Source organism: Ischnura elegans, chromosome 3 (genome assembly GCF_921293095.1).
Source record: "Ischnura elegans chromosome 3, ioIscEleg1.1, whole genome shotgun sequence".
NCBI classification, from domain to species: Eukaryota; Metazoa; Arthropoda; class Insecta; order Odonata; family Coenagrionidae; genus Ischnura; species Ischnura elegans.
Window position 1 is genome coordinate 90,435,016 of NC_060248.1, and position 22,558 is coordinate 90,457,573.

Below are 22,558 nucleotides of genomic sequence, written 5' to 3' on the forward strand. Positions count from 1 at the left end.
TGTGCTTTATTGGATTTAGGAACGCAATGAATGGATCAGCGGGATCAGCAATAGACATGGGAACGGGTGGAACTGAAATACGGAACTTGGAAAACGGATCAACGATCTGCGTTCGTCTGTAAACAAAATAAAAGCTACGTTGCAGGTCCAAAGCTGGAGGAGAAGTTATCGGGTTATCAACGTCGAACCCTAAGTTAGAGTGAAGTCGTGGCAATCGGAATAGGTGTTAGATAAGGTCAAAAAATGCTGAAAGCTGTGATTTTAATTGGAGGGCCTCAAAAAGGCAAGTGCTCCTGTTTATTTCTTCAATGTTTATTCGGTACGTAGTCCATTTCGTCATGAATTAACGATCATCTTTTATTTTAGGGACGAGGTTTCGACCACTTTCCCTAGATATTCCGAAGCCCCTTTTTCCTGTGGCTGGTCTTCCTCTTGTTCAGCATCATATCGAGGCTTGCTGCAGCGTTCCAAACTTAAAGGAAATAATTTTGCTTGGGTACTTCCCGGCCTCGGAATTATCGCAGTTCGTTGCAGATATGGTGCAAGAGTACAAAATAAACATTCGGTAATATTTCCGCGAGCAGCAGCTCGTTTTCTTTAGAGTTAAATATCGCAGTTAGTTGTACCTATACCTTACTGGCTGCGCATTTGATGGCGTGCGGCGGTTTCCAGTTTCTTTGAGTCAGGCTTTGCTTAGAACTAGCCGTAACTGACATAACTACGCCTTATCTATTGCTTTATCAAGTCAGCGACGCTATGGTCAAACGAAAAGGGAAGCCTGCATGTTAAAATCCAGTGATTAAGAAGCGTGGATGAATTTACTTTGGCGTAATTTTATGGGTGTCTTTAAATCAGTGGTATTGCCGACTTCTCTTGCACTCATTACGTCGTCACCTTTTTTATAGCATCTCATGTGTGTGTGTGTGATATATATATTTGGAGTGCTTTTAATTTTTATGCACGATCACAACATGTAACTTATACAATAAATATTAACCTTGCCTATTTTGAGTTCTCCATGCTGTACATTATATTTTTACGGCTTTCAGGTACCTGCAAGAGTACACATCACTTGGGACAGCTGGTGGATTGTTTCATTTTCGGGATCAAATAAGGAGTGGAAACCCTGAAGCGTTCTTCGTTCTAAATGGTGATGTTTGTGCTGATTTTCCGTTAGCGGAAATGGTTGAATCCCATAGAGCTCGAGTTTTAAACGCCTCTAAGCACAGTAAGGGCGATGGAGAATGTTGTAATCCCCTGATAACTATACTTGCTACCGAGGCTACCCAGCAACAGTCCATGAACTATGGCTGCATAGTGGAAGACCGAGAAACGTTTGAAGTAAAACATTACGTTGAGAAACCATCCACCTTTGTGTCGCCACTTATTAACTGCGGAGTGTATATTTGCTCCTTGGAAATATTCCAATTTATAGCAGCCATTTTCAATAAAAAGCAGGAAGAATATTACAAGTATGTTAAAAATATTTATTGTAAAGGCTTCAATCTTATATTGAATAACTTCGTTGGTGGAAAACAATAAGAATCTGGATATTGAGATTAATTCTATTGTTTCTCTGCCAGCTATGGCCCAGGGCCTGAAAATAGCAATGGGAAAGAGGTCATTCGGTTTGAGCAAGATCTCCTCATGCCCCTGGCTGGAACTGGGAAGGCTTTCGCATTTCCCACAACCAATTGGTGGTCACAGTTGAAGACTGCTGGATCTGCTATTTATGCCAACCGCCATTATCTGGAACTATTTAAGAAGAAGAGACCTGAGCGACTCTTTCCCACTGGAAGTGGTGATGCTAAAACACCGAAAATAATTGGTGACGTCCATGTGCACCCTTCCGCATCTGTTCATCCTACAGCTGTGGTGAGAATTCACTAGGCAGTAGCATAGTGAAGCAGGGTTTGGTTGTGAAAACCCTATCATAGGGCAAATAAGTCTTCAATTAAAGTCTCATTGAGTTCATGGATTTCACTGGTAGAAAAATCATCTCAAAATATCATTGTATATATTTATTATACATATATTCTTTTAGCGTTAACAGAAGAAACGGCCATTTTCCCTTAAAAGTGTTCTTACAAGACCTTTTTTGATTATTTAAATCATTGCCAGTTTTCATTTCAAAGTACCCTTTGCAAATACCCAATATCAAGTTGAGGAAGTGGCACTGGGAGGGAATGACCCTTCCCCTACTTGCTGTTGGATATTTAAATGGTCTTTAGTGATGAAGTTACTTGATAATGATACAATTTGTATCAAAACTGGTAATGAAACTTTTAATTGGAAAATGTCCCATCTTTTTTTATCAATATTTTAGATTTCCACCAGATTAAGCCTCAAAACATGTGCTGTATTTCACGTAACATGATTTTTATAAGCTTAATGCAATTTTAAATTAATGGTAATGCACCAATTTCATTTCAGCTAGGACCAAATGTCAGTGTAGGAAAAGGTGCTGTTGTTGGTCCTGGTGTGAGAATCAGAGAATCAATTCTCTTGGCTGGAGCTCACGTGTCGGATCACAGTCTAGTGCTCTACTCTGTGTTGGGGAGTGGGAGCATGGTAGGATCTTGGGCCAGAGTTGAGGGCACCCCATGTGATCCCAATCCTGACAAACCATTTGCCAAGATGGAAATGGCACCTCTATTCAATTCTGATGGACGCCTGAATCCTTCTATCACTATTCTAGGTACTCGTCACTTATATTACTCGATGTTATTATTATTACTAAATTAAAATTAGTCATTCATCTCAAGCCATTTCACTTTCTCCTTTCCAGTCTCAGATCTCAAATGCTTTCTTGTCCTCGATGCTTTTAAATGTCAAAACGATCAGATTTCAAATTTTATGCTCTTTAGATAGATTCTAATGGGGGCTGCCAGGATAAATATAATGTTACTTAGTATATATGTAATTACACTAGGTATCCAGTGTTTCTTTACAGTTGCTTCAATGAAGCCAAATTATTTCTATTGCTTTTAAATGATGTATATCTTTATGTTTAACTCGTATATTTTGAAATTCGCTTCATTTTTAGTGGCTCGACCTCAGGTGCAGGAGAGTATGTAGATGTAGTTGTGAAGCACTTTTCCCTCATGTACTCAACCCACTAAACCATCATACTCCTTGCCTTGCATACTCCCTCCCAATTGCCCACTTACAAAAAATGTCCTCCATTGCTTGTATGTAAAATTGCATGGTGTTGCTGCTACGGTTAACTTGGCGCATGTTATGCCATCAAGAAAGTCAGATCTGTGAGTTTGATCTCATGTGGTTCATTTTCCAACAAAGTAAAGCCTCGCTATCCCTGGATGTAGTGGGTTAATGAATGAGCTTCTCGGGAGGTGAAAATTCTTAAGATTCTGCTGAACTATGGCATGAATGGATGGTATAAAATGATAATGTTTCATTTTTATGTCAACTGAAATTAGAAAAATTGATCGTCGAATGTCAATAAAAAAGCCAAAATGATGCCCTAAATTGAAAAAAATTATATTAGCCATGTAAAGCAGATACTATGTGAATTCTAATAAGTAGAAATATAAAGTAGAGGTTAGAGATGACTTCTCAGTGGTCATTTTTATGGTCACACACTGAAAAATTCATCAGATATGTAATGTATGTTAATTACCTTCTACATGCTACCCTGCAAGTCACCCTTGGTATAAAATGTTGAGATGTAGAATGTGGGGAAAAGTTTCTAACATGAAAAAAAATATATGAGAGTTTGATCGATTTTCACCATCATTAGTACCAAATAAGTAATTTTTTTTATTTTCAGGCTGCAGCGTCACAGTGCCATCGGAAGTAATTCTACTGAATTCAATTGTTCTGCCGTATAAGGAGCTAACAAGAAGCTTCAAAAATGAGATCATTTTGTAGCAAGAGTGCTTTGCCTTCTTTGGAGGCAAAAGGAAACAGAGGGGGTGTATACAGCGCTGATGTACAGACAATAGGATTAAGAAAATTTTCACTTTATTGTTAAAAAATTGATGACAAAATGTTGAATGTTGTGTAAAAGTAACTGTACATACTCCATTTGAAAACAATCTTATGTATAAACTGAAAAATAATTTCAATAATAAATATTTTTACTGCATTAAAACTGATAATTGACAAAACTGAGATGGAATGAAAATTATTAAAGAAAAAGTGCTATGATTATGTTTTAGTCCTAGGCTTTAATTCCTCATAACAAGACCGCAGAAATATGTAGTTCTTTTTCAGTTGGTTGTAAAATTCATGACCCTGGAAAAGAAAAATACATTAATTACAACAATATTAGAGGCATTCCACATAAACAACATTATCAAGAAGCCTCAATAGTAAATTTATGAATCCAGACTAATGCCATAAAATTGATGCGAGGCAATATCTAAAACAAAAGTAAATAGATTTTTGCAGATCCACCTTAATGAAAGAAATTTGTGATCATATAGATCTGAAATCACAACTCATTTGAAAGGATTTGGTGGAAAGATAAGCTGTGACAAAATTCATACACCCACATGCAAGGTTTAAGTATGAAAAGACAAAATCTGCTGCCGTTTACATGAGTTCATGACTCCTCAAAATTCTGGTACATTCACCCATTCTTAATGAACGACTAATAATAAAGGGAATCCCTTAACAGATGTTGAAACACAAGAGAAATTGCTTAAACCATGGAGAATTCGAGGAGCAGTTACCTGTGTTAGCCTGATTAACACTATCTTTTTTTATCACTTTCAAGTTCTCACTTCAACGATCATTCAGAAATGATCATTGCACGCGATTGTTTTTCATGATAGGTGACGAGGATTCCCCTCACTTTTTTCATCATTTGGCACGTCACTGAAAATGTATACCAGCCACTCAGATCGTGTTGCTGTATAGAGCATTAGGGTGGTTTTCTACTATTTTTTATTGCCTAAATCGAAAGACTATTACTCCTGGTGTACATATTTCACACTATTAGATCTATAAATGACGATATCTATTTTTTCCGATTAAATAAAAAGTGAAAAATTTCAATCACGAGAAAATGCAACAGGTACGTGTGAATTCTAGGAAGAGCCCGTGTGACGTCTGGCTGCTGCTGTGTGACACCACCTGAGTGTGAGGTTATGAACACCGCTATGATGCAGGCTGCTTGTTGCCGAGGATGGGGGTAGCGTAGAGTACTCTGCCAGCAGTTAGAGCTCGGCTTAAATAAGGATTATTAATACCCTATCAAACGAAGGAAACTTTCCGACCATAGTCAATTTTAATAGGTGATTAAAATTAAGAAATGTTTCCCTGAGCTCTGTGGCTCATGCATGCATTGGTAGTTTCAGACAGGGGCACAGCTAGGAATTAACCTTTTCGCGCCAAGCTCCTTCGCGGGAAGTTGCTTTTGGCAAGGGTTTGAGATTTTCTTTTTCGCCCCGTACGGAGTTTTTTTTCGGCTTGGGACTGACCAGGTAGTCGCTTCCTCCCCTTAATGACCTGTCCTAGCGGGGTCTCGACCCTTTCTATGGCATCTGGGCAAATATAATCCTCGACCCTTTTCCCCGAAGGCAGCCCATCCCGGCGTACTTTTGTGGTCAGTTTATTGTTGCCAGTGCAATTTTAATTCTTTTAATTGTTACTGTTGCATTAAATGTCAGTTCATCAATGTATTCCTTTCATTTTGCAATGCCTGTAGAACTTTTAAACGAAGTTCTACGGTTATTTTTAGGGTTTTCAGCAAAACGGCACTATATCATAGCCAAATGAGCTTTTCCGAGAAGAGTGAGGTTATCATCTTCCACGTACATATTTCAGTAGGAGAATACTTACACCAATGAGAGTACTTACAATATGAGAGTAATTACCTGGGTAGAGCAGTTCTTATTCCTGCAATGGTATGAAATGCTTCTCACAACATGTGTCTACGTAAAACATTCCCTATCGGTACTTTAAATTTACGAATTTTTAGGATATGCATTAATCAGTATTTATAGCGAAATTCGTTTATAATACCTTTGTATTCAAAGGTTGGTAAGAGGTTATTAAAAATAGCCGCTGTAATTTTGGCTCACGACAAAGAACTGAGAGAATCATACTTTATTACATTAAGAGGGCTTTTTTCGTAGAAGTTAAATCGGATATTCTATCGAATTTCACCGCAAAAGTACACTTAGAATGTAGCTAACAGAGTAATGTATATTTTTATATGTAAATCATTACAATATCGCTCCTATAAACTTGCTAGTAAGTTATAAAAATAACAATTAAACATCTAACCTTAGCGTCTCCAAAAATTGTTCTGGGTGATGATCAACTCCGTTAATATAAACGCTAGAATTCCGTTTAAAATGTGGAACCAATCAGCAGAACATACAGAATGTAATTACTAGCATTGATTTTCAAAAAATGCTACATTTACGTTTTTAGTTATTCCACCTTATAAACAAATAAGTGACCATGAGCACCTTCCTTGAGTGGGACACTGAGAGCCGGAATGGGCCTAGGTAATCCCCACACAAACAATAGGAAAGGGTCGGACCTCTTGCGCCGAGGGACCCTAATGGCGGTTGGGACCCACTTGGCATGCTTGACCGCGAAATCGTGAAAACAAGGCCTTTGGCCTTCTGCTTCGAAAAATTCAAGCCGTGAAACGCCGGCCTTCCTTCTTAAGCATTAGAAAATTCAGGCCGTGAAATCACGCCCTGCTTAGGGAAGAGGTTAAGGCTGTGGGGGGGGTTTAGGTGCAAATAATATTCGGGTGTTTGAGAGTATGATAGAGAGATGACCCACCAGGATAAGCAGTATGTGCAAGATTAAAAAAATGTGGAATTTGAAGATAAATGGTTCAAAATGGTAAGTTATATGGCTTTCTGAGGGATATTTTAATAATCCTTACACTATTCCATTAGTAATATCAATCCAATTCAGAAAAATGGATTAAACTTATAAATTTTTCTGAGCTGTGGGGGAGGTTTTATCCCCCAAACCCCACCCCTCGCTGCACCACTGATCTGAGACAATGTAAAACTCTACTCGTATAGAATCTATGACACTGTGATGTCACGTGGAGTGGCATCGCATGGGCACCAATCTGGCCTTTTTCAAATGAGGTTAAAATTGACCATTAACATTCGTCGTAACTGGGATTTCTAAAACCAAATAATTTGTACATTATGAATAAAATAATGATGGGTAACGAGTTGCAATCAATGACTTTCGTTTTCTTTGATGAAGGAAACTACCCAATTGGATCGAAACATTTGACAATCGTTGAAGTGTGTCTGAGAGTGTCAATTTTGGTTCTTTCTTCTTCAATATATACTTCTATACTTCAATATGCACTCAACATCATGTATGTAATAAGCTTCATTCCTGTGGAATTATGGTTACCCACTCAATATCGCTCGTACATTGGACGTACAGTTATTCCTCTTCCTATGCACATTGAATTTACGAACTTCCAGAGATTCGGACATTCGAAAAATTCAAGTACACCCAAAATTTCAAACTTGGTTCCTTAGGAGTTTGCCGATGTGATACGACATGGTGTGGAGGAACTCGCACTTTGGGCACAATCTGAACAAAGCATTATTTAATCCGGTGTGAATTCAGGAACTATTCAGAATTTCGCAAATTCTTTTTTCCCGTGGACAGTGATTTTTTCGGCTCCAGTTACGCTAAAAGCTAGATCAGTTCATCACAATCGTGAGTTAACGCAAAATTGTGATGCATCTTCTTTGTATATCGAGGACTTGCACATAATATAGTCCCAACTTCTTTAGAACACTTCATTTTTTTTAGCTGTAAACGGCTGGTGTCCTAACACCCCCTGCCGCATGCCTTTTAGGTGGCTTGCGGGGTATTATGTAGATGTAGATAATTTAATCGCATTTATTATACACTTGACTCTGAAGATTATAAGTGTGGGAGATTGAAGAGACAAGAAATTTTCATAGAGTATGATTTTTTTCCTTTCAATGATTCCTAAAAGAAACATTCATACGAACTTTCGGCTTTTTCGGTCCTGTGAACTTCGTAATAACAAGAGTCTACACAAAACCATTGATTAAGGAAGAAAACTGAAAAAGATTACACCGAGGAAGGTAGGGATATAAAACCTAAATCACATGATCAATTTTTCCATCCTTATCATGCAATAACTCCAGTGATCTCTCCAAAGATGACAGAAAAATGACCATTTCACGCAAACATTTTTCGCAATGGCTCGAGGGATGGTTCTCCAATCACTTTTTCCATTGCTGAAACCATCGCTGGCACCAACTATTAGTCAATGCACGGCTGCTAACAGCAATTGTTAAGCCAAGTTTGGCTAATAATGAAGTGAGAGCTGTGAATACGGAAGAAGCAATGGAATAAAGGGTGGTGGAATGACGGTGTGATTCATAAAATTAGGAAAATGTCCAAGTTTCATGTCGCTTACTTGTCATTTGTGCATAACTCCGAAAATGCAACAGAAGGCAGTGGAGAGGGAATCAGGTTAATCAGGTAACCATCATGACAACAAGCAACAAACAGGTCATGAAATTCAAATGAGATTTAAAAAAGGTCTTGATAATTAAAATTACCTTTGACCAGTCATAGCTAACAGAATAAGCAAATATTTGTCCGTTATGGTTGAAACAACAACGAGTTATAGGCTGCTCCATCGGTTCTGATGACTTGAGTTTGGTTCTAGCATCCTTATCCCAGAAACTGAAACGACCATCAGATCCAACAGTAGCAAGGGTCCCATGCACAGGATGAAAACAGATGTCATTCACCTAAAAATTAAAAATTTCAATTAAGGGTTGATACCAGATTCCAAAATTGAAATTCCCACATTCGTCCAGACAATAATCTTAATTTCTCTTCACTCTTTTACACTCTCATTTTACCATTGTTAAACATTTTACAGGAGTAGAGGCTGGTTTATTGAAAAAATAAGCAAAAAAATGTAACTCTCACCAAAAAAAAAAGCTTCATATTTCAAGGTATTTCATCAAAAAATTAAAACAAACTGGAAATCATCCATCACTCCCTAAGAACTAGAATTTGTTCACTTTATCTTTGAGAGTGACCTGGTGCGGCTAAAGTAAGTGGGGGAGAGGGGAGGTAAGTTTCTCTACATCTGACTTTCCCTTGACCAATCAGCAGACAGCAGGCGTGGCCTAGCTCTTCAGAAATTCAGTCACTGTCAGACCCCCGTGGTGTTAGCATCATGAATCTGCTCGTGGAGCAGTGTTGCCAAACCTCATGTTCCCCTTACATGTTTTTAAGTATGCCTTTCACCAACAGTGCAGCATTCAGGGTGGTAGCTAACAATGTCATGAGCTTCTGTGAAGATATATCCCCAACACCTTCCAAATGAATTCCAGAGTCTTGTCTTAGCACCAGGCCAAAATACCTGCGGCCACCCATGACTCACACGTTTCAGTGAGAAACTATGGTGGCTATGCAAATATGGCAACATTAAATTTGCTCCTATTCTCATTCTCTCTCTCTCTTTCAGTACTACGCATTCCCCATCAGCAAAGCCCTCCGAGAGTGTCCAGGCTCTCACAAGCTAATCCGTAAGTATTAAGTGAACAATTTGTAACACCATAACTATGCACAAATTACACTAAAATAGAGCTTAGTTGCTACTTAGCTACATTGATGCCTTTCCCAGAGCTTATATTTCCATTACACTTTTAAATTAAGTTTATTTGTCATCAAAAATTTCTTCTTCCATAACACTGTTTGAGCTAACAAAACAAATACAAATTAAATGATACTAACTACTACACTTCTCACTCATGAAAATTCACTATCATAAAAAACTGAACTCATTTTCCTTCAATTAAATTGAGATTTTAAAGAAGTTTTTTTCTAAATGCTGTCACTGTATTAGTATCTCACATTAAGTGGTTCTTGAGGTCTACTTATCACTAACTTTTTCCAGGCTTTAAAATCAATGAAACAGAAATGTTCCTTAAAAGCAAATTTGTACTTATTGAAATTTATTTCTTTATAATGAACACAAATAAATTTCCTTGCTACAAGGTAAATCATTTCTTATAATTTTTTTCTCACTAATAAAGGCAAAAAATCTTCCCTGACATTGTGGATATGCTTCCCCCACTTTTATCTGACCCATTTCAAATCCCCAATTCCCCTGACCAATATAAACCCTGTAGAATAAATTTAATTCCTTTAACCTAATATTAATTATAGAATGAATTACAGTAATATTTCAAAAATCCTCCCAGGGGAAGGAGAACAGGAATACTTCTAGACAGAAAAATAAAAGAATTAAGGTAAGTAATAGTAGCAGGCTTGGTGGAAATCCATTATCGTAGGAGTTGAACGAATAAAAACTTAGCTTTTTACTAATAGCTGACAATGGTTTCCTTACCCCATAACATTTTCAAGGTGTTGAAGAGCTTGTTGTTGTTTCACCTTGAAAATATTATGCAGTCACAAAACGCTGGTCAGACAAAATAAATCAGCATGTGGAAAAAGCTAAGTTTTTGCTCCTTCCACTCCTGTGATAGAAATAAGAGCCAAATTTGTTCTTGTTGGATGGAATAAAGAAAATTAGATCAATAACAAACTGTCCCGCATGATTACGGGTAAATCTTGATGAAATATATATTAAATTGAATAGATGAAATTCCTACTGACTTTAAATGACCATAATATCCATTATATAAGATCAACATCATGACTTCAAACAAAGCATTGGCTGTCGAAAATTGCATGTTCAGAAATGAACACAGATAAAATCAAATTTCTTCGAACTTATTTGCTGAACAAGAATTGTAATCTTCACCAATGAATGGACAAAAATCCAAAATGAAAATTTTCAATTTCCACCAATAGTAAGAATAGACAGGAAGCTAGTGAAATGCTAGGGATGCTCTATTAATTACAGTACCTTTACTTAACACTGCCCAAGCAATTTCTTCCAAAAGCACAAAAACATTCACCATTATGAGTCAAATAAGGAGGCATTTCGAGTTTATATGATTATACTTACAGCAAATATATCTTGATATCCATTTGGAGTACCATTAGATCGATGACATTTGAAAGTGAAGTTGTCCTTAGGATTTGGAGGGCTTATATATTGTATGGCCACTCTACCTTCCACACTACCCAACGCAAAACCTAGAATAAAAGTGAAGGGTCCATCAGTTGCATCAAAAACATGCAAATATGTTATTGAAAAGGCGTTATGAAGACCAAAATAGAAGCAGCAACTATCAATTTATTAATGATAATGCACAAGATATTTTTAAGCATAGACTTTTTATAGCCCTTTGCATTTACAATGCGGTCAATTCCATTAAGTTGCACCTGTTTCCATTATTTTTTTGAAAAGTACATATATATTTTCTGCATAAAAACACCTATGCCAAGTACTAAAGGCCTTTTCTTGGAAAATTTTCACTAACTTTAATCTTGCAAGATGAACTTCCTTTTAAAGCCGTTTTTCTACTCTAAAACTGCATTTAATTATCGAATTCATTTACATGACACCAGCAGGTGACATTTCAAACGCGACCGTAATGACAAAGTTACAACTGTCTTTTAACTCTGGTACTGTCAGGAGTACAGAACACCGAAACGCATTACTTGAACTAAAATAGAAATAACTTCAATCAACCCTATACGGAGAGGGATTCAAGGAATCTTAGTTTACGCCCAACGATATTAGAACATTGATTACTAAAATTACAAACCTGCAGGAGAACTCTTTTTATCTCTAAATATGGAAACGCAGCGATGCTGATACTTCAATGGAGATTCTATCCTTTTAAATTCTTGGGGCTTTCCTTCCAGTTGATACACAATTAACCCTCGTCCAGCAGTTCCTACCACAGCCATAGGGTAATCCTAAAAGCAGGAAGAACAGGAAATTAACAACTATATCGGTGCTACACAAAGGTTAAATTGGTTAAGATTCGGTTTTAATGTTGCCTTAACCTCAATAATTGATGGCGCAAGGCAAATATTTAACTATCTCTCACATAATCATATTTAGTAGACATTAAAAGAAATCATGACAACTCCAGAAGTTAAAATATGTCCTAGCTGGATGTCAAATTGGCTGAAATTATGGATATGGAAATAATATCCTAGTACAGAGTTATAATACCCATGCATAGCATTAATAAGATCATTGATATCCTTTCTTACCACATCAGCACAGTAACATCGCTCTGGGAGATTTATTGTTAGCATGGGGCTAGGTGTCCTTGTATCCCAAAACTAAAAAAAATAAAGAAAGCCGTACATTTCGTGATACGAAAACTGATATTCATGATAGACATTCCCATAAAATGTTGTTCATGAGTATCACGAAGTTGAGAATCTTACCTTCAAGGTCTTGTCCCATGACCCTGTCATCAGACAAGTGTATGATGGTGTCTTGATCCAATGACATGTTTTAACGGGAGCATCGTGAGCAGCTACTTGCACTGTCTGATTACTATTCAAGTCCCAGCATTTCACCATCTTGTCACATGCTGCCATAAACACTTTGGTAGCGTCCTAAATTATCATTGTAACGTTTATTTTCTCACAAATTCAATTAAAAACAAATCATGGGGGTATTTTCAACTCACATCACTCCAACAAACATCCAAAATCGGGCCCTGCATGCTTTGCATCGACTTGGGAATGGTTTTTCCAGTCTGTTCAACCTCCCAGCAACGAACCTTCACCAATGCGAGGAAATTATCAACCAACATCATTAAATAATATTCAATGAACGTCAAATGAAGTTAATTTGAAAAAAACTGTTATAACTTATACTCACATTGCCATCCCAGCTCCCAGCAATTAGAAAATTCTGAGGAATTGAACCGGGACTAAATGCCAACGACGAAACGGAATCATCCGGAGGGGATGATACCTCAAAATCTCTCATGGGATTTGCAGTGCTCGGAGTAGTAGCAAATGTTGAGGTACCACCCAAAGATGTAGCCTGGTTAAACATCTTGAAAGTTTTGGAAGTACTATGATAAACACGTCAAGTCTCCCACAACGCGGTCCCGCGTGAATGAAGGTGTTCACAGTAACAACACAATTAAAGAGCGACAATTCTTTATTGAAGACTGTATTAATATAGACCTATTACATAAAAATTAATCCTCTGATTGGTAATAAAATATATAATTGTTAATACTTTTTGCAACAAATAACTACATTTTCCCTTCCACAGTACACAATCTTGCCGTCGTAAACATGGCGGACGTCTACCGGCTACACGAACCAGAGAGCAGTATTGGGGGATTGGCGCAAGGCCAATCAGTAACACAGAAATACGACCCAATCAAAGGTCTCGTACCTCTGAAAGCGGGAAATCTTTAAAATTAAACATGAGGATTTGGTGAGGAATTGAATCAATTGCCTTCATTGCAACAGATTACACCTTTTAATGACTCAACGTTCGTTACCTCTTGCATAAAAATGTCATTGACAACTAAAAGATCCATGCAGTTTGACAATGAGTAAACTTATAAAAGTGAAAAACTATATTTGCCAATACTCAGAATATAGATTCCAAAGAACACTTAAATGGCTGCAAACAACTTCTTTGAAATATTTTTGTCAAAGCAATACACCATATGCCAAAGGCTGCTAATGAGATAAACTGCATCCTTTTCCAAGGAATTTAAACCTTAGTATTGCTAAATGTAAGTTGGATAATTTGATATGCAAATAGTACAGAAATACTGATTGTTCACTAAGACTAACTGTACAGAGCACCCATAGTTTTAAATCACTCAAATAAATCACTTTCACTTCCAAACAGGAATTGAACACCTATCATAGTTTTTACAGTATGTATTTGGCATATCATTCATGACTAGGATTTAATTAACTCATGAAAACCTTTTCATGCAACCATCCTTAGATGTAGAAATTGCTTTATATACAATACAGCCATTATAACTTCATAATGTATTCTCAAAACATTCATTCACCAGATGGGATACCTACTTCAAATTTCTTACAAAATTGTAAAATAAAGAAGGATAGATGCATTACAGTCCTGGTTACTAAATCAGGACTGCAAAAAAGTAAACAATAGAACTTCTAATTACACTTCACGATAAAACCTTTCTCCAGATGAAGAACATTTTTTTTCAATCCATTTAAAATGTCACATGATTATAGACTAATAAGAGCATAGGCTTGAGAGAATAGTACAGTATTAAGTTATAATTGGTGTAAGTACTACACAGATAGGAGACAATACTCATATCACTCAAAATGTCACCACATATCATAGCAAAAAATTTAATAATTAATTCAAAGGCATTATAATAAGACAGTTCCAACAATATTGGCAGTGTTTGCACAGTTATGGTATTTTTATGCTCTGTATCACAGAAAAAGCCCTCTGGTTTTAGTGTCTTAAAAAAAGCAGGTTGTCCAAAACCCAACTTGCCATGAATGCAGGGAGAGTTGCCAATTAATGACTGAAGACAACGAATTTCATGGCACTTAAGTAGTCATGCATTATCAATATCGACAACAAAAAATAAATAAATAAAAATGTCGCCAACGCTCATTAATCACTACAAAAATACACTAACCAATATGGATAATCTGACCAAATATATTAATATCAATGAAGAACATTCATTTCCAACTTCTTCTATCTTTGTACAGAAAGACAGATACAGAGGCACGTTTGAATAAACAAGTCAGTAGGTATGGAAGGCAGGTCTCAATGATCTCAACTTGCCAATGCATATTGGATACCAAAATCATAGCTTGGAAGAGCTATAAGGAAATTAATTTTCTTATTTGAGAGCTGCCAGACACTACAGACGACACTAAGTATGAATGCATGGAAGTTCTAAGCTCCACCAATCTGTTTAGTCCATCAAAGGACTCTTCTGTACCATAGTGGTCCCTTAACACATCTTGAAATTGTACTTTTCAAATTCATTTGGCTAACTTAAAGTGCTTAAAAACAACAGGCTTCACAGTACAAGACTCGACCCAAAAACCTAACACACAGGAGAGTTCATCAATGCTAAAATGTCATGAACAAAGATTTCACACATGCCCTCACAATCCTGATCACATTCCCTTGCATGTACATATCTCCATTAAAAAACTAAGGCTTCTGTGTAAGTGGCTTGAAGGCATATTATAAGGGATGGAAAGCATACATTTTTAATAGCATTTTTCAGAGACGAAGGGTTATCCTTTTTCCTTTATCACTTGTGATCCAGATTTCCACTAGGTCATTCAAAAAGTAACAACCTAGCCATGAATATGATGTAAAAAAGGCAAGGGAGACATTTTGACCTTAAATTCACATTTCTTGTTTAAAAAATAAATCATATACCTCAATATTGGTTGCATTTTTTATTTTAAGTTTTTATCATTTTTTTAGGCTTTATCTTTTTTTCTTTTTTTTTTAAAGATAGTATTTCATTTGCTTATAGTCAACATATGATATAAACCCTGGTAGACATTCACACATTAGGAAGTATTCACACACATTCACACCAGAAAGAAAGAAAAATAGGATAGGAAATATCTCATTCACTAAATCACTCAAAAAGATTCACAAAGACACAGTTATTCAGAATAAGACTTTTTTTTTAGTTGTTGCCCAGGTCAGAAAACTTAGAAAGCGCTTCCACACGCCTCACTCACTGCAATGGCAACTCAGTTTTTCACACTTGAGTAACAACTCTTGAATGGCACGATCACTCAGTCAAAATAAATGGAACATGATGAAGATGAAGATTTTCAGTCAGTTTTTTTTACAAGAAAAAGAACTTTTTTTATTAACCATCCTCACAGCCTGGCCTCCATACTGCCCCCACTAACTCCCCTATGACACCGCATTCTTTTTCCTTTGACGAAATGTCCTCGCCTTCATCCCTGAGTTGCGGACTGGGAGTTGATGGTGGCCGTAGTTGGTGTCCTTTGGTTGCTGATGCTCATGGCTGATGCTGCCGCTGACTTTGGTGGTAGTACTGTCGGCCAGGCCAGGAACCTCGGCTGCCCCCGTGGCCTCCCCGTCTTGTGGATACTCCGCTCGAGGTGCCACTCCGTCGCTGACTATGGTGGTGGTAATGGTTGTTTTGGTGCTCGGGGGTGGATTCGTCCTCGCCTGCAATGAGGAGGGGTACGTGGAGGAGGGATTGGCTGCACTCTTTGAAGTCCTGTAGCTGCTCCCACAGTGGTTCACTGGAGCACCTATAGGGTGGCGAGTGTAACCCCAACCAAGTGTGTATTGATTTTTGTACTCTAGGTTAGATTTCAAATGTTAGAACTTGATTCTTAATACGGAAATGAACTCAAGCCCAGTGGCCATTGAAAACACCATGCATTATTCACAATTATGATCAAAGGAAATCAATCATAATGAATTACAAAAATCATGAGAGACAATGTGGCCATTTACATCATCATATTTTGCCAATAAAATCTCAGCTCTCACAAAATTACTCAAAACTGCAAATGCAATATTAAAAGAAATGAGAAAAATAGAAATAAATTATATGAACTTAACACTCATTTAAGATTATACTTAAATCATGATTTTAATAAAAGTGATTGAAGAAGGTAAATATCGAGAAAATTTGAAACGAAGAAATTAATTTTTCACAAGGCTATTGAAATTTTATGTTATTATGCACAACCAAATAATATTAAACACATCACCACATAGGATTTAAATAAAAACTAGAATATGAATTTCATTGTCTTAAAGCAAGGAATAAGTGAAATAATTTTATTTAAGTAGTAAACAGAAGAGGATTTGTACAGTAAAAAATTCCATAGATTAAATCCTATCCCATCGAGTTTTCTATGACATAACTCTAGTAGGCAAGATGAGATATAAACTCCTATTTTTGTAGACTAGATTACAACTCCAATAACTTTTGTACGCAAAAAAGAAGATACTTTCCATAAATTGTGAGCCAAGTGTTATTAGGTACTTTTAACCATTATGAAAATTATGGTAGAGAGATGTCTTTGCAATCTTTAAACTCAAAATAAATAGAAACTCAAAAGGCCTCCAATGTATGCTTATAATTGGAATGATTAATCCTAAGCTTCTCCTGAGGGGAAATCAAGACAATTTACATAAACATTTGAAAAAATATATTTCATATCATTGAATATTCAGGAAATGGATATTTACCATGTGAAATGAGGTAGATCATTTAGCATTAAGGATGCAAATAATAAGCTCTCACTGCAAAAACCATATGCTCTTGAGTTTGGATATTTGTCCCAAAATAAAGGAAAAGGACATACAAAAACTTTAGCACTTCAATTTTCCTTGCTCAATTCCACAATTTTGGCTTAAATTCGAACTTTTCCTTTAGGCACTAAATAATCATTACACCATGATGACAGGAATAACCTTGGGATAAGAGCAAACGATAAACCCCAAAACTACATCAGCCCGAGAGAATTATCAGCAATAAGATGTCTCGGAACGTAGGCTTTTGCAGCAAGATTCATTGACGTCAACAACTTCCGGGTGCAGCTGCTTGTTGTGCGTTGTCATGCAAGCTTTTGCAGCCATTGCAGGTCACATCATCAGGCGATGAGCTTCATGATGCAACCTTCATGACCTGCAATAGCCGCAAAAACTTGCATGACAACGCACAATAAGCAGCTGCACCCAGAAGTCGTCGACATCAATAAGATGTTTTCTATCAAGTTTTCATTTTATTCCCAATGGAATTATATGTTTTTGCACTACGAGTTACCAAAGTCAGGGGTTCCCACACACAACCTCAAAAACTAGCACACTGATCATTGCAAATGATAAAAAATGTTAAAATATATTTTAAAAATCTAAATCCAAATCCATAATATTGGAGAAACGGACAAGGAAATATCTCTACAATAAATTCTTCTGTTTTCCTATTCATTATTTAGTTATTGGAATCTAAAATCGATAGCATATTATCAAGTCACAGACAAACTGTATTTTTAGAGAATTGCCAAGCCAAATGTTTCCCTGATCACTCAGTACATTCAGCCCCCCTCTATCAGTCACTCATTCTAATACTAATGTCCAATATAGCTACATTCAAGAAGCCTTTCCAGCAGCCCTATTCATAAATCACTGAACCAAGGAATATGAAATAAAGTCGCAAAACTCAAGCAAAAATTAAAGGAGTTAGCTGCCATAAAAGGGTTATATTTTGCACACTCCCTTTTTATTAGTAATTAGAGCAGTTAAGGCAGGATTTCAAACTGCAGTGGTGGCAAGTAGATCACCTGTGCCTCAGATTTCTTGAAAATTTCAAGGGTACAGGTTACAAGGAAAAAGGTGCAACCTTCAAAAGCCACCACGGGCATTTACCCATGCAATGAAGTTGAATCCATGGGTACTAAGTCACAAAGAAGAAATTGGAAGATTGAAAAGCATATAATCCACCCTCTAAAGAGCTCTTACTACACAAAAAGCAGCAGTCTATTTTTTAAATTACATAATCAACTTTACCTAATCACAAAATGAGCACTTTATATTCATTTAATAAAAGACTGAGGGGCTAATTTAATGTTTTCCAGCATTGATAATAAATGTTCCAATAAAATAGACAGCATGGATGAACATGATAAGAGGTTAACAGTAAGAACCATGTAAGTATTCACGGTGAAGCAAAAACCCAGCACTGTTCCACCAACTTCAATTTCCTGTCCACTAGTTTTGATGGCTATAGAGTCATTATCAAGACAAACTGTTTGTTTGGTTAATGACGCTATAGCTGTTGAAACTAGTCGACGGCAAATAACAGTTTTTGGAACAGTACTGGGTTTTTGCTTCACCATGAATATCTCATTGTTCCAACAAGTTACGCCAAAATCAGTTGATTTCATTCATTGTGTAAGTAGATTGAAAGATGTATCCTCCGCGAAAGCAGATCACAAATCCAGTGTCTTTCCTAAACTTAGAAATGCCATATTAGGTTTTGAAATTATGAGAAGGTAGAAATTTCTGAGAAAATTTGTACAAATTGGAACACATAAGCATGAGAAATAAAGAATATGCGCATGCTCACTCAACAGAAAAATGATGTTAATAAAATAAAGCATTATTCCCCATACAAAATACCTGTATTATGTATGGTTTTTCAGGAGAACACAATAAATCACCATGCCATACTGTAACAAATTTACTTTCTTTCTGATTCTGTTAAAAACGACAGTTAATAAATAAATGTCATCTGGATAATGAATATAAAAACAATATTATCAATCAATATTATGTTACTACTAGGGTCAATTGACATGCTCCACTTAGCCGGAGGGACAACCTCACATCAATAGACTTGAAGAAAATTGAAGGGTTAAAATTATGTACACATTTAAAATTTTTATTTTATTTAAAAATAAAACCTTTAATTATAATTCTTGAATATATAATCTAACCTGCTATGGCTTTAAAACTCATTTCAACTAAGAAGGCTTAAGGAAAGAATCGTACAGTCAACTAATATATGCTAATGACTACTGTGCCATGTTTTATGCCAGTACATAGTTTGAAAATTAAGGAAATAATTGAATTAGGATGAACAGAACAGATACACTGGAGAATATGAATTTTAAATGATTAAATATGAATACACAAAGCTACTTTTGAATTCATGGTATGGCATAATAATTTAATGGCCTTATTAAAAAATACAATTAGGAGGGTATGAAACATAAAGAGAAGGTTTGGAGAGGCACTGATGATTAACAGTCTCCACACATGAGCTTCTATTATTTTCATTAATAAGCACCAAAACCTTTATTCCTTCTATTATATCCAAAAAGCTTTGACTAAGTTGGTACATTGAAGTATTACTTACCCAAGATGCCAATCAGAGAAACTTGGAGAGGAAATTACAAGATTTGTAAAAAAATGAGGCAGGTTACAACACAGAAAGTTAAACATTGAGAGGCATTTTTAAAAGGCAGAAGTGGAATAATGCTTTGCTTTATTAACATCACTGTCAATGCATAAAATGATCACGACTAAATTTCATTAACCCAGCTGAAAAGCAGCTCATTTAGAAACTATGATTCATTTTCTCCAGAAGTCTTATCACGTCGGCAAAGATAATGAAAGGAATGATGTGGATGTCTGATGAATGAGAATGCATTACGACATCCTGATACATAATTAATTTAACATTGGTTAAAGCAAATGAAATGATAAAATGAGCAATAATGAAATTGCTGCCAAAAATGGGCATAAAAGTAATAGCTTTTTCAAGCACAAAACATAATTCCACAAGTTAATTAATAAATCCATCATGCAGCTCTTACCCACAGATTCGGCTAAATATAATATTATCAATCTTCACTAACTGTACCAGCAAGGCTCAGCCCAATAAATTGCCAGCAGTAATACTAACTAATCGTAAAAAAAAAATTTAGGAACACTAGGCACTTATATGACGGCTATTTTTAATGTAATGGGAAGTACGTAAACTAAGCCCTAAAGACAATAAAAATTTGTGAATTATCACTTGAAAGCCTGTCACCATAGTTAATACAGTGTTCTGGAACTCAAGTCACATTATTTCCTCCTATTTTTCCGGGGACAAATTCATTACAATGATAGTGCAATGATAACCAAGATTCAAAAGGATTTAATCACAGCCTAATGATCCTACAGCAGTTAAAAAACTGAATAAACAGCAATATTATCCTAAGTATTGCTTACGCCACTAAAAGCAATCTTTTGCCAATGCCTCCAAATACCTAATAAATTACTTTAACTTATAATTTGAAATTCCAAGGCCCTCTTTTCCATAATGACGGAATAAAGTGTGATAGATCACAATTTTCACTGATTAGTAATAGCTTACTCAGTAATAACAAAGGAGCATCCACGAAGCAAAATTACAAACATGGCTGGTAACAAACGGCATAAGAAATAGAACAGGTTCCTTCACATGCAAAAAAAGGTATTCCATCACCTGCTCTGTTATTATCAACGGGTTAGATCACATTACTCCAGAAAGGCTTACAGAATTTAGAATTGAAGCACTGGCCTTTGCCTTGCTTGGCCAATGGCACCAATTTGGACATGCATGTAAGGAGCAATAGATCGATCACTTTAAAGTGTATGAATGATGACATAATTTTATTTCCTGTAAGTACTCAGGTTTCTGAGCTGGAAGCCATAATAGGTCAGCATTCGTAATCTTGGGACCAGATTAAAATCCTTATCTCTTGCTTCCCTTCACAAATATTCTCATAATGCAACCTACTCAATGAACTTCAAATACAAAATATCCATCCTTAGCTGATGCTACCTGAAGTCACTAACGCAACATTCACTTAGTTTAAAAATTATTCTTCAAAATGCAATTGAAAGACTGACCGATAACCACCTAGGATACCTCCAGATCATGAATTGAGAGTAGCAACAAGGGATGAGATAAGACTCGACAGGTTTAAGCAGGCAAACAATAGAAAACCACCACCATCAGATGTGACAAGATAAAATATACATGCATAGACTTGAGAATTTACCTTGCGGTACAGACTGCATAGACGGTGAGCCACCAGCAGAAAACCGCCTCTGCTTTGGCCAGCCTCCCCCACCATTCCTCACCTCCCCAGTCAGCATCTGGTTCAACTGGTTGCCCACACCACCAGCACTCCCCAGGCCCCGACCCTTATGGTGGTGCCTGTGGTGGTGGTGATGGTGGTGGTGGTGGTTGGTGACATACTGTGACTGGGGGTTGGCCGCCTGAGGCAAGGGGGGAGAGGTCACTGGAGGAGGGTGAGAGTGGTCAAACTGCGTCAGGCAATGAGTGTGGGGCAAAGAGGCGAGGTGAATGGGCGGAAGTCGGGACACGGGGAATTGGTGGTGGGGAGGGGGAGGAACCACTGTGTACGCTGGGGCGAGGATGGCCTGTTGATGGGGGGGTGGAGGGGGACTGGCACTGCCCCGACCACTGCTCGTGCCACTACTACTGCCACTGCCAACGCCATTTGTGATACCTGCCCTCACGAGATCAATGCTATTGTTGTTGGGAGAATTCACTCGACTGGGGTGGCCTGGCTCACCGTTTGTCTCCGAGTCCTGTGTTGCGGCACATGCAGATATAAAAGATGGGTTAAAGGGATATTTCATCCAGTAAAGATTACTTTGATTCCTAATGAAAGCCTAGAAGATTATCACAATCGGGCACAAAAAATACATGGACCACGAATAATGATTCATAGCTTCACAAGGGATGATACTTGCAAAATTATGGGAAGTCTATTGAGTCCAAGATAAATTATGAGCCTGAAGTCATTTGCTTAGGATGTAATCTAGGACAGACTCATTTTTGAGCAGAAAAATCACCATAGACTCTTTAGCAATGTGATACGACCACACTGAAGTGAGAACAAGAGAAATGAACCAGTGATTCTATAAGCCCACAAATAATTCCAGGTACAGCTGAGGATAGCTGATTTGTAAATTGGGAATAACACAACAACAAAACATAAATGTGGACATATAACAAGCATGCAAGATGTAAAAAACACTAAATATATCCAACTCAAATACGGAGCCAATATCATATCTCCCAAATGGTTTCTTTAT

The 22,558-nt window shown here is 36.8% G+C and overlaps 3 protein-coding genes across 7 annotated transcripts in view; 1 reads left to right on the top strand and 2 right to left on the bottom strand.

The window, feature by feature from the left end:
• The first annotated feature begins 25 nt into the window (after positions 1–25).
• Positions 26–4,134, top strand: LOC124156133 (mannose-1-phosphate guanyltransferase alpha-A). Its single transcript, XM_046530477.1, has 6 exons — positions 26–283; positions 367–565; positions 1,050–1,472; positions 1,584–1,875; positions 2,434–2,698; positions 3,791–4,134. The coding sequence occupies exons 1-6, from the start codon at positions 244–246 to the stop codon at positions 3,889–3,891; spliced, it is 1,320 nt and encodes a 439-aa protein (XP_046386433.1). The 5' UTR covers positions 26–243; the 3' UTR covers positions 3,892–4,134.
• Positions 3,968–15,374, bottom strand: LOC124156134 (protein Rae1). Its single transcript, XM_046530478.1, has 8 exons — positions 12,782–15,374; positions 12,588–12,680; positions 12,340–12,513; positions 12,160–12,231; positions 11,703–11,856; positions 10,997–11,127; positions 8,565–8,759; positions 3,968–4,257 (listed from the first exon to the last, which is right to left on the bottom strand). The coding sequence occupies exons 1-8, from the start codon at positions 12,959–12,961 to the stop codon at positions 4,171–4,173; spliced, it is 1,086 nt and encodes a 361-aa protein (XP_046386434.1). The 5' UTR covers positions 12,962–15,374; the 3' UTR covers positions 3,968–4,170.
• The window catches only part of LOC124156130 (terminal nucleotidyltransferase 4A-like), a 49,937-nt gene continuing 40,430 nt past the window's right edge, over positions 13,052–22,558 (bottom strand). For 3 of the 5 annotated variants that reach the window (XM_046530473.1, XM_046530468.1, XM_046530471.1), the window contains exons 8-9: positions 21,493–22,048; positions 13,052–16,194 (exon numbers count right to left, since the gene is read on the bottom strand). In XM_046530473.1, coding sequence (XP_046386429.1) covers positions 15,827–16,194; positions 21,493–22,048 — 924 coding nt within the window. In that variant the 3' untranslated portion in view covers positions 13,052–15,826. Of the gene's footprint in view, positions 16,195–19,817; positions 19,839–21,492; positions 22,049–22,558 lie in introns of all 5 variants that reach the window. The other 2 variants (XM_046530469.1, XM_046530470.1) reach the window with 2 other exon arrangements.

Coding starts and splice junctions, on each gene's coding strand:
- LOC124156133 (XM_046530477.1), top strand. CDS start 244: ATGCTGAAAGCTGTGATTTTAATTGGAGGGCCTCAAAAAG. Junction 566..1,049: donor GAGTACAAAATAAACATTCG/GTAATATTTCCG, acceptor TACGGCTTTCAG/GTACCTGCAAGAGTACACAT. Junction 1,473..1,583: donor AAGCAGGAAGAATATTACAA/GTATGTTAAAAA, acceptor TTTCTCTGCCAG/CTATGGCCCAGGGCCTGAAA.
- LOC124156134 (XM_046530478.1), bottom strand. CDS start 12,961: ATGTTTAACCAGGCTACATCTTTGGGTGGTACCTCAACATTTGCTACT. Junction 12,514..12,587: donor TGGATGTTTGTTGGAGTGAT/GTGAGTTGAAAA, acceptor ATGATAATTTAG/GACGCTACCAAAGTGTTTAT. Junction 4,258..8,564: donor TTAGCTATGACTGGTCAAAG/GTAATTTTAATT, acceptor TTTCTTTTCCAG/GGTCATGAATTTTACAACCA.